The sequence below is a fragment of the Uloborus diversus genome, chromosome 1, assembly GCF_026930045.1.
Source record: "Uloborus diversus isolate 005 chromosome 1, Udiv.v.3.1, whole genome shotgun sequence".
NCBI lineage: Eukaryota > Metazoa > Arthropoda > Arachnida > Araneae > Uloboridae > Uloborus > Uloborus diversus.
Window position 1 is genome coordinate 200873039 of NC_072731.1, and position 14150 is coordinate 200887188.

General features: G+C 33.5%; 1 protein-coding gene across 2 annotated transcripts in view; it reads right to left on the reverse strand.

Annotated features, from left to right (window-relative positions):
* Positions 1-656: 656 nt before the first annotated feature.
* The window catches only part of LOC129224334 (sulfate transporter-like), a 98810-nt gene continuing 85316 nt past the window's right edge, over positions 657-14150 (reverse strand). For both annotated transcript variants that reach the window (XM_054858777.1, XM_054858784.1), the window contains 2 exons: positions 5341-5395; positions 657-1885 (listed from right to left, as the gene is read on the reverse strand). In XM_054858777.1, the coding sequence (XP_054714752.1) occupies positions 1755-1885; positions 5341-5395 (186 nt within the window). In that variant the 3' untranslated portion in view covers positions 657-1754. The remainder of the gene's footprint in view (positions 1886-5340; positions 5396-14150) is intronic.

Below are 14150 nucleotides of genomic sequence, written 5' to 3' on the forward strand. Positions count from 1 at the left end.
CTACCAACTCTTTGTTTCCTTCCCGTCAGCCAATTCCTAACCCAAAGTAAGGTTTTTCCTCCTATTCCTATATCAGCTAGTTTGCTGAGAAGAGCAGCGTGTGGTTCCTTATCAAAAGCTTTTTGAAAATCGATATAAACAACATCCACACACTTTTTGTTATCTAAAGCCAAAGTTACCTTGTCGCAGAAATGCAATAAGTTAGTAGCACACGATTTACCTTTTTGGAAACCATACTACAAACGAGTCAGTAGACTATTAGTCTGTAAGAAATTTATAATCTTAATTTTGATCGAAGTTTCAAAAATCTTACAAACCACTGAAGTCAGACTTACAGGTCTATAATTCCCTGCTTTACCTTTAGACCCTTTCTTGAAGAGCGGCATAATATTAGCCAGCTTCCTCTCCTCTAGCACTGTCCAACTATGTTGAGAAATGAGTTTGCAATATGTAAAGAGTAATAAATTTCCTTCATTTTGATATCCCTGTTATTTTACTTTGTCAGAAACTTATTTTATTCTATTAGAGACCTAATTTATCAATCACCCCATGATATAACGTAAGGACAAATACAAAATATTGTAGGTATATGAACCCTGATAGGAAATCGCGATACAATTTTGTCAAGAAAATAAGTCATGACACACTTTTTCTTTAAATCTAAAATTAAAATTTTATTTTCAAAATCTTATTTTTGAAAGTCATTCATTTCTTTGCAAATAACACTGATAATAATTTCTATATATATTATCACAATATTTCATTGCATCAATCTTTCAAGTAAAATACACTTTATATGTTTTAAAAAAATTAAATCAAATTCATTTAACATTTTATTTGACATTTTCTCAAAAATAGACTTTGTAGATTCTTATGAATTCATAAGGAAAAAGCCGATAATTTGTTGACTTTACCACAAAGTACTGGTAATTTCAACTACTGAAAGGGTTAAGTTTCTAATGAAATTTTAATTTTATGTAATTAAGCAAAATAAAACAAACAAGACATGAAAGTGAAATTTAAAAAAAAAAAAAAACTAATGAATAGTTACACTAAAATGACTTAATGAAAATCACATAAAATGCAGCTGTATAAAATGGAAACATGATATGTAAAATGTTTTTCAAAGTTAGAAAAATAAATAATGCGTTTAAGCTTTTTCTGTTCAATGGAAATTTATGTTGGGTAGAAGGATTTTGCATGTGAGAAAAATTAAGTAAAACATTTATTCAGATTCATATCATTTCATATTTTTAGTTAAGACTCGAGAATCTTCCAACTTCCAATATAAAAATGTTTAGCATTCAAAAATAAAGTTCAAAGCTCTCAAATAGGATTCATGCTGCTTATAAACATTTGTTGGGACCCTTATTAAAATCTTAACATCAAAAACTTTCAAAGCTCTTTTTCCTTCTACCGATAAATAACATTGAGGCAGTGAGAAGCAAAGGCATGCAAGTGGATTTTTTGAATTTAGGAGTAAAACCTGTGCAAAGTTTAGATCCTAGTTAGCAGTTTCCAGTGGAAACTTTTTCTAAACTATGCTGTATAGCAGCACCTACCAGGGCTACACCTGGCCTCAAAACTGATGACTTTCTCCTACCATTTATACTAGTCATCTCCATACTTTAAATAGTCTGGCACTTACACCCTTTTGCTTCTATGTGCTTCAGTTGATAAAATTTAAAACATCATAAAAATATTTTAACATCTATACAACAATAAATACAAAGTCTCTCTCCTATATTCATACATCAGCTTTTTGATGTATGCATCTGAGATTGAAAATTATATACTACTGCATCATGAATGGTTGGAAATATTGCAGGATGATGAGGAACTTTTTCTTGAAAATTTGCCTTCTCCATTACCCCTTGCATTGCAACTGTTAAAAATAAAAATAAGAACCTTAGAATTACTTCAAACTAAAATGTTTGAAAACCACCAAATAACAAAAAATAATGATTAAAAAAAACTGCTACCTGTTTCTATCTAGTAACGAAAAAACACATTTGGTTTGAAATCTGATACTTTTTGGTATAAATTAATTTTTTCAGGCATGATTTTTGGTTAAGTGTCCAACTGCCTTACTTGTCTGCTTACTAGTTTCTTTACTTTTCTCATCTAAAGAATAAACATAGTTCTTTTTTAGCACATTCACGCACCAAAGATTATTTAAGATCATCCTCTGTTGTTATGTTGTAAAAAAGCAGTAGAAAACTTTGTACTATGGAAGGAGTAAAACGTCAACAACAATGTTGTTGTCGTTTTACTCTGTTGCTATATGCTCTACAATGTGACTGAATTGAAAATAATCCAAGATCTTATTGATTTGGATGCAGAAGTTAAATGGTTTTGTTTTAATATTTCTCAAGATATGAGGCATGAGAGAGTTTCTAAAAGTAAGGTAACGAGCTCTCAATTGACTCAAATTGTTCCACTACAATCTATGATAAAAGACGCGAATTCAATTTCACAGTTAACAGCTTACAAGATTTTTCCTCCTGCTTAAGTAAAAAGGTTTTTATTGGCATTATTGTTTTGCAAGCTATCAGAATAAAAAGAATTTGCAATACCATTTCTGCATTTAAGCAAGAAATTTCAGTACTCAAAAACTTACTTTTTAATAATAACTTCCCTAAAAATCTAGTTGAGAACATTTGCTTAAGTATAGCCTTCGATGAGCATTTCGCTTCTTTTGAAACTGTTTAACTGTGTAAATGTATGATACCACCGTGACAAACCATTTTTTATGAATCACTGGGGTGGATGAGTTTTTTACACATGGGAAACAGGCGACTCGGTATGTTTATGGATTGATTTCTAGATATGTTTTTTATGTTATGTTGACAACTGGAATGTATTTTTATCATGTTGAACAATGGATTGGGCTGAGTTTACGTGGATTTCAAGGTAAGACAATTTTGTTATAGGCAGGTACTGTCCCGTGGAAGACTAATTTTCGGAACTTGTTTCCCTAATTAGTCGAGGCGAAACCCCCTGCTTTTAGTTTTAGGTTTGAGCTCCAGTTTATTGTTTTTAGTTTAGCAAGTGGTGCTTTTGCCCATTGTTACTCTATATTGCATGTACTGGAGCTTAAACATTCTCTTCTAGTTCATAGTTAAAAAATTTTGGTCTTTTGACCATAATTAATGAATCCTCCACGGCTGATGAGCTCTGGATTCACTCTTTATCTATTCCTACTTAATAGCTGTTTGCATTTTTCCTTTTTATCATCACTTATTATTTATAATTTGTTTAATATTTGAAATTCTGATTGCTTAATTTTAGGTTTGAGCTTTAATTTATTGTTTTTAGTTTAACAAGTGGTGCTTTTGCCCATTGTTACTCTATATTGCATGTACTGGAGCTTAAACATTCCCTTTTAGTTCTTAGTTAAAAATTTTGGTCTTTTGACCATATTTAATGAATCTTCCACGGCTGATGAGCTCTGGATTCATTCTTTATCTTTTTCTACTTAATAGCTGTTTGCATTTTCCTTTTTCTCATCATTAACTATTTATAATTTGTTTAATATTTGCAATTCTGTTTGCTTAATTTTATATTTACTTGGCTTTTTAGTTTTGCTGCGTTGCGCATCTATGGGCTCTTGGTGTGGTCTTTTCAATATTTTTCACTTTTATTAAATATATATATATATATATATATATATATATATATATATATATATATATATATATATATATATATATATATATATATATATATATGCTTTTAAATAGATTCAACTAATGTAAATTTGAGTTATTGGTGAATATAAAGAAAATTCTTTTTAAAAAACTTCACTTATTATTATTATTATTATTATTATTATTTTGAATTCTACAATACTTTCCAATAAGTGTTTGCTAAACTTGCGAATAACATTTCTGACATTCCTGCTTTCCACGAAATTATCAGCAAGAAAGAAACCAATTTAAGACTCTTCACTTTTGTCCGCAATTTGATTATATTTTGACGGCCTAGCCCCACCTTTCAAAGGTGAAACCTGAAAAAACCCTTTCTAATTCTTTTATCCACTTTAGAATTGTCTGTCCCTTTTCAATCTAATGAGGAGCTCTCATCTCTTTTTCTCTCATGGGAGAAGCTTGTAGAAACCACCTACAGCTTAAGGTAGCTATGGTCTTTCTCTTCTCCTGCTGTTTCCCTCGCCCAGTATTACAATCCACCCACTTTGAATTAATTTCTATTGTCCCTCCTGTCATGTCTTAAACCTTCACGTTCAGAATTTATCTACTCGTCCCCCACCATTTTTGAGGTGTCATGCCTGGTCAAATCTCTTCTCTAAGTCCGAAGTTCCTACAACAAACATCTTCAAATGTATTCATTATTTTACGGAAAATTTTTCAATCGCAAAGAAATATTTGATCCAATGTGCGCAGCTCAAAGTGTAATCGTAACCGGAGTTGCCTCAAAAAAAAAAAAAAAAAACTGTCGGAAAACCCGGAGTCACTTAACATTAAAACTGTATGGCATAAGTTCAGGACTTTGAAACAGTGACGTGACATCTGTAGTGTTGTGAAATCCGGGTGTCGCGATAACGATGTTTGACTGTAATAATAAAATCATTCAAAATTTCATCGCCGCAGAACATCTTTCAAATGAATTACAAAAAATGCATTTGTGACAGCTTTAAACAATTCTAGTAACAAACATGATGTCTATTATTTTCTGCGACTATCTGTAATTGATTTTTTTTCCCATTAGTTTTTAATTTCACAAAAGTATTAAATGTCAATTGTGTTGGGAATTATTAATACTGTCCACCATGGCCAAATTAAAATACATTTTTTAAATAATTTTATTCATTACAAAAAAATTTTTACTTTCTTTTTTCATATTTCATCTAAAAGAATGCGAATTTATGACTACCATTAAGTTTAATGTTAAATTGAAACCATTTAATTTAGAAAGCAATTAAAATCTTACTTTTGTTTCCTGGATTTGATAGAAAAATCTGTTTTTCGAAGTAAAAGCTATTGTGTGTTTCTTTAAAAAAAAAAGGCAGGTGTGCAATGGCTAATGTGGGCAGGAATTTCATCTAGTGAAGGTGATGAAACAATTGGTGAAATCTAAATAATGAAGCAGTCATTTATATGTACTTCATTAAAAAGAACTCTCTTGCAGAGAAATTTTGAACAATCCTGTTATTCCCTGAAACGCTCATCCTATAGTTAGTTATATACAAAATTTTGTACATTTCTGAGCAATATTTTGGTCCGTAGGTAACTTTTAAAAAAGGATGATTTTTCTGTGGCGATCCTGTATGTACTCATGTTTCTTAGAGGCTGGTAAGAAAAAGAACATTACAAAACTTACTTGAGCATCCTGATAAAAATACCACTATGCCTATATCTTTATATTCTTTCATTACCTTAAAGAGAAAACGAAAATTAAAGATGTTTTAAGTAAAACTCCTTTGTTACAGTTATCATAGCGAAATTTTGTACTTTCAATACTTTTATTACGTCAATTCTAATATTTCAAAATTTATTTAGCACTGTGCAAAATAAAGTTTTCCCCTCGTTCTCCAGCTTCACAAGTATACTTATGCACAGACCTGGAAGGAAAACCCCATTAAGTTTACATTAAAATTAGCATTTCCCCCTAGTCACAAGGAGGGAGGGTACTTTCTCAAAACAATAAAGGTGCTTTTATTAGTATATTATGTATACTAAATGCATAAAATCCATTCTTTTACTGTTTAGTTTAATAAATTATGCTAGAAACTGTAAATTCGGATTTATATTCAAATTAAACATGAATCTAAATTAGTACCTTGCTGAAGCAAAACTTTAGCTTGAAAATTGATCTTTAACTGATAAATACTATTTTAAAAATTTTAATTTGCAAACTGTATTAGTTGTATGAAGTATGTAGGGTAAATACAAAGTTTCAAACAGGGCTGATAGTGGACTCAAGTAAAATCTTGTGAAAACAGCATGAAATTTTCGGAAACTATGAGGAAACTTGACACTCATGACCCTTTCATGTAAAAACTTTTCAAATATGCATTCAAAAATCATTGAAAAAAACTATTTTTAAAGGTGTTTTTTTTTATATAATTGTTCAGTGAGCGAGCTGGTGGCATGATGGTAAGGCGCTGGCTTTCTACGCCTAGGACCCGGGTTCTGGCCAGACTAAGGTGACCAGTTGATGGATTTTTGAGATGCAGCAAATCATCAGCGCCCATGTCGTATGATTATGTGGCATATAAAAGATCCCTTTGGCTTAGAATTCCCTCGGCAAAAGTAAATTCTTTGCAATTTCGCATCAAAGAGAGCCCAGGTGCCTCCATCTGGTGGAAATTGGGCTTCAAAAACTACTTGTGTCATGCATCAGCACCTTGATGGTGGCACATGAAAGACTGATGACTTAAAAAAGTAGGAAAAGATAGGACTACACACACCTCAAGAGGAAACAAATTTGGCATATATTTTATTTCTAATGTAAAATAAACTTAGGGCTGGGCGATGTAAGAATTTTTACATTGTGATGCATCGCCAATCTTACATCGCGATATAGCGATGCATCATGATGTAAGGTTTTTTTTTTTAAATTAAACTTGCTTGTTTGAATTTTACAAAATATATAAAAGGTTTAAAAATTGTATATCATGCCAGATACGAATTAATGGATTCCAGCACCAGAAAGAAATTTATTATATTATAAAGCAGTGCTAAAGGCGCAAGTTAGTGAAAAATAATGAAGACAAGTTTTGAGATTACATTGAGCCACATGAGAGTTTTTTCAATGCAAAAAGATGTGAGTAAAAGGTTGCAAAGTCACGCATTTCGTTCAAAAACTCGCATCTTCTTATATTAAAAAAAGGTTTCTTGTAATCAGCAGCGGGGGGAGGGGGGGATAACACAGAGTTAGCAACCAATGTAACACCAGTGTTAGAAACTCCACTGCTTGTAACATCAAAATACATGTCTGCATTTTTTGTTGCTATTTTGCTCATCAAAAATGTTGCTTTTTTTTCGAACCTTCATTGTTAAGCCAGATTGGATTATAACACTACTAATTAACATTGGTGTGAAAAAATTAAGAGTTTAAAGCGGCAGCAACCCTTGACAGGTGTGTGTACATCAGAGCACTATCGATGCATCAATTTAGAGAAATATTTTAAACTGGTTTGACGATGTGAGATACACATTGGTTTTTGGCGATACATAGATGCATCGCCCAGCCCTAAATAAACTAATAGTATTTTAGATTTGAAACTGTCCCAAAAATAAACTAACAGTACTTTTGAAGCATTAAAGGGATTAAATGAAAGACCGAGTCACAAAAACAGAACAAAAGAAACAAGCTGACAATCATCAGCAAAAAAAATAAACTGGAGGAAACAAAGATATTAATTACAAAAATATGAAAATAAAATCCAAACAAAGAAACACCTTTCAACAATACAGTCATAAAATTTTTAAGTGTGAACGAATAAAAAGCAATATAGCGATAGCAATCGCAAAAAAAAAAAAAATAATAATAATAATAATAATAAAACTCATAGTTTGGTGCAACAAAACCATTTTTGAAAAAGATTTGTTTATCAAAAACTAAAACATTCCTTCGAGAGCATCCATTTATCATTTGAAAACACTAACACTCTCAGCTCCTGTTGTCATAAACTATGATACAAAAAGCAAATATTAAATTAGTTTTAGTTAAAAATAATAAGCAGCTGACATGCATTCTTGCATAAATAGGGGCAAATGTTTTAATTTGAAAAAAAAAAAAGGAAAAAGACACTGAAAATGCAGAACGAAAATTAATTTGTTCTTAAGTATGGTACATAAAATTTATAACAAAATAATTAAAACTAAATAAATAACAAAATAAGTAAACTAAAGGGTTTGTATTATGTTATGTATTTTTAGCATTCAACATAAATTTATGTTTCATGGAAAACCTTAATGGGAGTCTGTGGGGTCAATTTCTCCCCACCCTGGCTTTGGAAAATTAATGCTATACAAATTTGTGCGGTTTTTGTTGTTTTCAAATAAAATTTGCATTCAGTATACATCCTTCGCTAGCCACCCCGGGGGAAAAAATCAAAATGATGGGCTAGTTTTAATTTTAATCAAGCAATAGAAACAAATATCGTTTTATTGGTTTGATGATTTTTTACCTCCTTGTTCTGAAATTTTTTTCACAGAAAAAAAAGGGAAAAATCCATGCATGGTAAACATAACGTTTTATCAAAGGTTACATAAAACATAACATCATCAGTTACTAATGTTTCTCAATGCATAAAAAGGAAGGCATGTAGTTTTTTCAAAGGAAAAGGTTCTCTCAATCCTCACTATACAACAAAAATATTCATTCGGAAATTGTTCACAAAATTGAGAGTGAGGGGGGAGCACCTGGCATCAAATGCCTGCTATATCTCTTTCTCCCCCCCCCCCCCATCCCTTTGATCAGGCGCCCTGAGTACAATAACTTATAGTAGATATGCTTACAGTATAATTGCCGCACCCCGAAAAGAGTAAGAGTCGGTCAAAAAATTTCTAAATGTTCAGAAATGCCGCATTGCCATAAACGCAGCACATAAAAATGATGAGCAACTCCTTAATATTGATGATATATCAGAGTAGAAAATACCCATTACAAAGAAAAAAAATACAGTACATATTTGCTTGTGGCTCTATCCACCAACTTTTAAAAATGTGAAGAAATAAAAACGGAATCTTGCATTTAAATTGATTTCCGATTTTTCTCAAAAATCGGGAACGTTTTGCCTATCTAGGTTTTGTTGTGTGTGTGTTTTTTTTTTTTTTTTTTTTTGCAAATACACTTTTTGTAAGGAAAGGAAATTTTATAATCATGTTTACAATTTAGCATGAACAATTATCAGAGTGATGTATGGAAAGTGTTTCCACAATTTTTTTTGAAGTGGTCCGTTTTTGCGAATTTGTTATCTGTTGCTTTTATTTTGTACTAACATCAATAAAATATGTACAGTATACAGGTTTTTCATTTTGTTTCCTTACGTTCCTTTTAGGACTTTACATTGCCTTTCTGTTTAAATAGAGCTCCATTTCACTTGTAATCAACTAAACAAAAAATCTGCAAATAGGAAATTCAACTTTTCCCGCACTTTTTGAACAGTCGGCAGTTTACTTTAATTAAAGCTTTTAATTGACAGGTAAATAATATATGACTGCATCAGAATGAGCCAGTATCTGTTTCTTTATTGTTTTGTGAAAACAGTATGACTGAAGTCAGGGCGATAAAAAGAAAAGTCAATCATAAACGCCTCAACGGCAAAAAAGTCACATACGAAAATTTAACTTTTAAACACGCAGACGCTGCGGCGCTCCTTCCAGAAATTACTGTAGTCAGTCAATGAAAAGCTCAGGATCCGCTTTTTCTTTTGCTTTTCAAAATGAAACACACAGAAAATTATCGGTGTGGCATTGTAAAAATAAGAATCACACAATTAGAAGAGCTATACTAAAGAAAGAAAAAGTAGGAAAAGGAGATAGCTGTAAAAAGTAGGAAAAATAGAAACTTTTCTGGGTCTGCACTAGGTCTGGTTATGGCCAAATGGCCTCTCACACAGCTCCATTGGAAAAAAAAAAGTTTTGGAATGTGTTGCCAGCCCAAAATTTTTGGAAACTGCAACTCAAAATTTTCAGATCACAAACATCCCTGGATTTAAATAAGAATTTAAGTATTGTTATTTTTGAAAATTCAATTTAATTTCATTTAGTTTTATTATATTGGTATTATTCATATGCCAATATAATTTTTAAGAAAATGAGAAAGTTATTTATATTTTAACACTAGGTTTGTGGGAATTTTTACCTTTAGAGAAAGATTTGTTTTAGTAATAAAGTGTTGTTTCTAACTTCAAAAGGGGCAGGGTGCATCAGAGGTTACCTTAAACGAGGTAGGGGTGTCATGCCCTTCCAAAAATGCTTGAGACAAACACTAAAAATGAATACAAAAGCTTTACTTTAATTAAATGCAATGAAATTTACAGTTGGTCATCATTGATCAAGTCTAAATATACAGCAATAATGTATTCACTTAGGTGTTGTACTTAGCATTTTTCTAACAAATGTCTATTTAAATAAGTTGATATTTTCTTTCGGAATAAATAATATGGGAAAATGTAGTCTTTTGACATACTTTAAAATTATACCAAGCCAAAGTAACCACCACTCTATTTTATTTCACTCAAACACCAGAGAGATAACTGGCACAGCATATGTACTGCAAAGATGCACATTGGAGGGGGGCAAACTGTACCATTTAAATTTTTAAGGGGTTTTCTCTTTTTGAATGGTGCTCAATAGTATTAAAAGGAGTTGCATGAGTCAGGGGCGTAGCTAAGGGGGGGACACACCCCCCTCCCCCGAAACGTTAGTCTCAAAAAAAAAAAAAGAGAGAGAAAAAAAAAGAAGAGAGAAGAGAAAGAAAAAAAAAAAGAAAAAAAAATCAAAACGATTTTTTTTCTGAGTAACAAAGGTCAAAAATTCACTTCGCTCTCCCCCCCCCCCCCAATGTCATTGAAAATCTGCTCCATGTGTGACCCTCTAGCATAAAGACGCCACCCTCTGCTGCGACAATTTTTTGATAATTGAGTGAAATTTGACACTTTGCTTTAGAAAAGAGATTGATTTGTTAAATCCACATATATGCAGCCTTTCTTTGTTATAGATTTTGCAAATTGTTAACCCTTCAAGCGGCCGTGACGTAAAATTCCTTCACCCAGCGATGTTTTGAAGAGCGGGTGTGTCGAAAAATTTGGCCTTGAATATTCTGCTTTGAGAACGGCTGCGCCGTAAAATTCTATGGAAGAATATTCATGGCGAAATTTTTCGACACGGCCACTCTTCAATACATCGCTGGGTGAAGGAATTTTACATCATGGCCGCTTGAAGGGAAATATGTTTAACTTTATGAGCCACGCAGTGGGAATATTGCATACAGTTGAATCTGTATATTTCGAATTTCACATTAAAGAAAAAATCGAGATAAAGAAGTTTTGAGATACGGGGCTGTAAGAAACTTTTTATAGAAATTTGAAATATGATGGTGAAAATTTGAAATCGATACTAAAGACAATATGGGCTCTTGATTAAAATTCCTCTTTATTAGTTTTGTTAGGTATTTATTCTATTATTACATTATTAAGTGCTTTATTGCGAGTTTAAGGAATCATTTTGACGGTAAAAGTAACTTTAAGCATATCTTTTTCAAGAAAACGTCTTTTATTGATTTTTGGTCCCTGATTTTTTTTTTTTTTTTTTTGGATTCATTATTTATCCTCTTGAGGTAGGTTAGCAATTGCTGCAAATCCAACTTGGCCAGTATTCTACGGTTTTCCTTTTTTCATCACTTGAAAAAAACTTATACTTTCTTTTCACTCTTATCGTTTCGGTTTTCTAAGGAATCACAATTTTAAGAAAGAGAGCAACCAAAGAACAGTACTAATCTAGATAACAGAGCGAAATGGCTTTTAACTTGAATGACGTTTAACTATGAACTTGAAATGTTCATCTTACATGTCAAACCTGTGAATTTCACCCCTTTACTCTTCTTCCAAGAAAGTGCGCGAAACGACTGTCCTTTGGTTAACCTTCTTGGAAAGCCTATTCGTGGAATGCATTTCTCCCTCTTTTCCATGCCTCCTCAGCTCTTAAAGACAATTCCTCTGTTTCTGAGTTGAAGAAAATGTTTTTGTTTGCTGCTTTACAGATCATGGGGCTTTGAATCCGAAAATGATAGCATAACCGGAATTCGAGACAATAGAGGTTTTTGTTGGTCTGGTTTCGTGTGTGTCATAGGTCATAATCAAAACGACCTTTGCTAACCAGAGTATCCATTGCAATCACATTCATTTTTCAGCCAGTATTTACTGCGTATTCTTTTGGAAGCGTACAGTCTGTTTAAAATAGTACATTCTAAGTGAAAGTTGTTGCATAATGAAGCGAGCAAAACCGATAACAAGTTTTTTTAAATCCAAAGAAAAAAATGAAAATGACGAAAAGGATTGCTCTAAAAAGAGAAAGTTAATGTCCTCTGAAGAAAACAAAAAACAGTCTGCAAATCAGCATTAGTCCCATCAAACCCTTCTAAAGGTAATTTTATTTTAATTCAAAAGAAAAACTGCATAGCATTACATGAATAAAATGTTTAAAAACGAAATGAATCTAGATTATTTCTGTTAGCTTGGCTCGCATTAAAAAGTAGAAAATAAAAGAGACTTCTGTTTATAGCACAAGAAAATTGCTGTTGCTCTCTCAAATAGATATTTATGTAAATTCTTAAGCAGCTAATAAAATTAAAAATAAAGTCTTGAGAGGAGAACAGTGGTATGCATTTGAGCGAATACCTTTCTACCGCCTATATTTCTTCCCTATTTTTTTTTTATTCAAATTTTATTAACTGCTTTAGAATTAGCATAAATGTAAATACATAAAAAGCAACATATAAATATTTCGATATGAAAAGCAATTTCATTTTTTGCGGGTTATAATTCAAGAAGTCTTTTATTATTTTATTTCATACTTTTAGTGCAAACCACGTTAGCAAAAATAGTCTTTATACACTGGTGTGCAAAAATTAAGGACGAAGTCGAAAAATTAACATATCTGCTGAACGAAGAGGCAGAGCGGACAGAAAGACCAATCAGGAGATTACGTAAGGTGATGTACGGTAGCACATGAGCAGATATGCAGGCAGACGTAATGGGGGAGTGTCTGAGTAGTATAAAGCATGTTGTCGGTGTAAGATCAGTATTTCTGGCAAAAAAATTGCACGCGGTATAGCAGTTAAAATCACACCGAGTTGCTGCCTCAGCGAGAAATGGAGATTAATCAATCTGTTAGACGACATCTGGATGCTTTTACCTGAGGTCGAATCATTGGAAGTTGGAGGAAGGCCGCAGTGTGACAAGTGTGGCTGCAGAGTTCGGAATTGCTCACAGCATCGTTTCACGACTTTGGAGACAATTTCAAACTACAGGAACAGCTATCCGGGGGTTCAGTAGTGGTCGTCCACGAGGAACCACATCCGCAGATGACCGATATATTGTCTTACAGGCCAGAAGAAACAGGCGGCAGACAGCGGGAGAAATCGCTAGACACACGACACAGGTGACTGGACGACCGATATCGCGTTTTACTGTGGCCAGAAGACTGCACGGTGGTGGTCTGTTTGCACGACGCCCTGTACGGTGTGTACCTCTAACGCCTGCCCATCGGAGAAGGCGTTCTCTGTGGTGGCGGGAATACCGGAATTGGAGAGACAATGAATGGGGATGAGTACTCTTTACAGATGAGAGCAGATTCAGTCTGAGTAGCGATTCTCATCGCATACACATCTGGAGAGAGCGGGGAAGCCGCAATCATCCCTCGAACATCATTGAAAGGGACAAGTATGGAGGTCGCGGTGTTCTCGTTTGGGGAGTCATCATGCTTGGTAGTCGTACAGACCTTCACATCTTCGACGCAGGTTCAGTCAACGGGACCTGTTATTGTAACGAGATTCTTTTTCCATATCTGCGTCTTTTTAGAGGCGCTATGGGTCCGCAGTTCCTTTTCATGGACGACAATGCACCATGTCATCACACAGTAGCTGCTGAACAGCTCTTAGAGAGTGAGGATATTGAACGTATGGATTTGCCGGCACGATCTCCGGATGTCAATCCCATCGAGCATGTATGGGATTTTCTAGGCAGACGCTTGGCAGCTCGTACCTTACCACCAGTAACGATTCGGGAGCTTCGATTGGTGCTGCAAGACGAATGGGCAGCAATGCCTCAACAAATCATTGACACCCTCATTCTCAGCATAGGCAGACGCTGTGAAACCTGCCTAGCAGTCGGGGGAGATCATATCCCCTACTAAAGACCGGATGTTTCTTTCTGGACACCCATCACAGGGATGTTTCGGTCTTCAGTCGCATTGCTCTCCATGCTACTTTTTCAATAAAGCTTCTTTTTATCCCTCTGATTTCTCTTTTAGTAAGTGTTGCTTACATTACACATGTCCTTACGTATTGGGGATCTTACGGTATTAAATGTGTTGATTTGGAAAGCTTTTGTACAAAGTTATATTGAAAAAACCGTCTCGTCCTTAATTTTTGCACACCAGTGTAGTTTGGCCACCGAT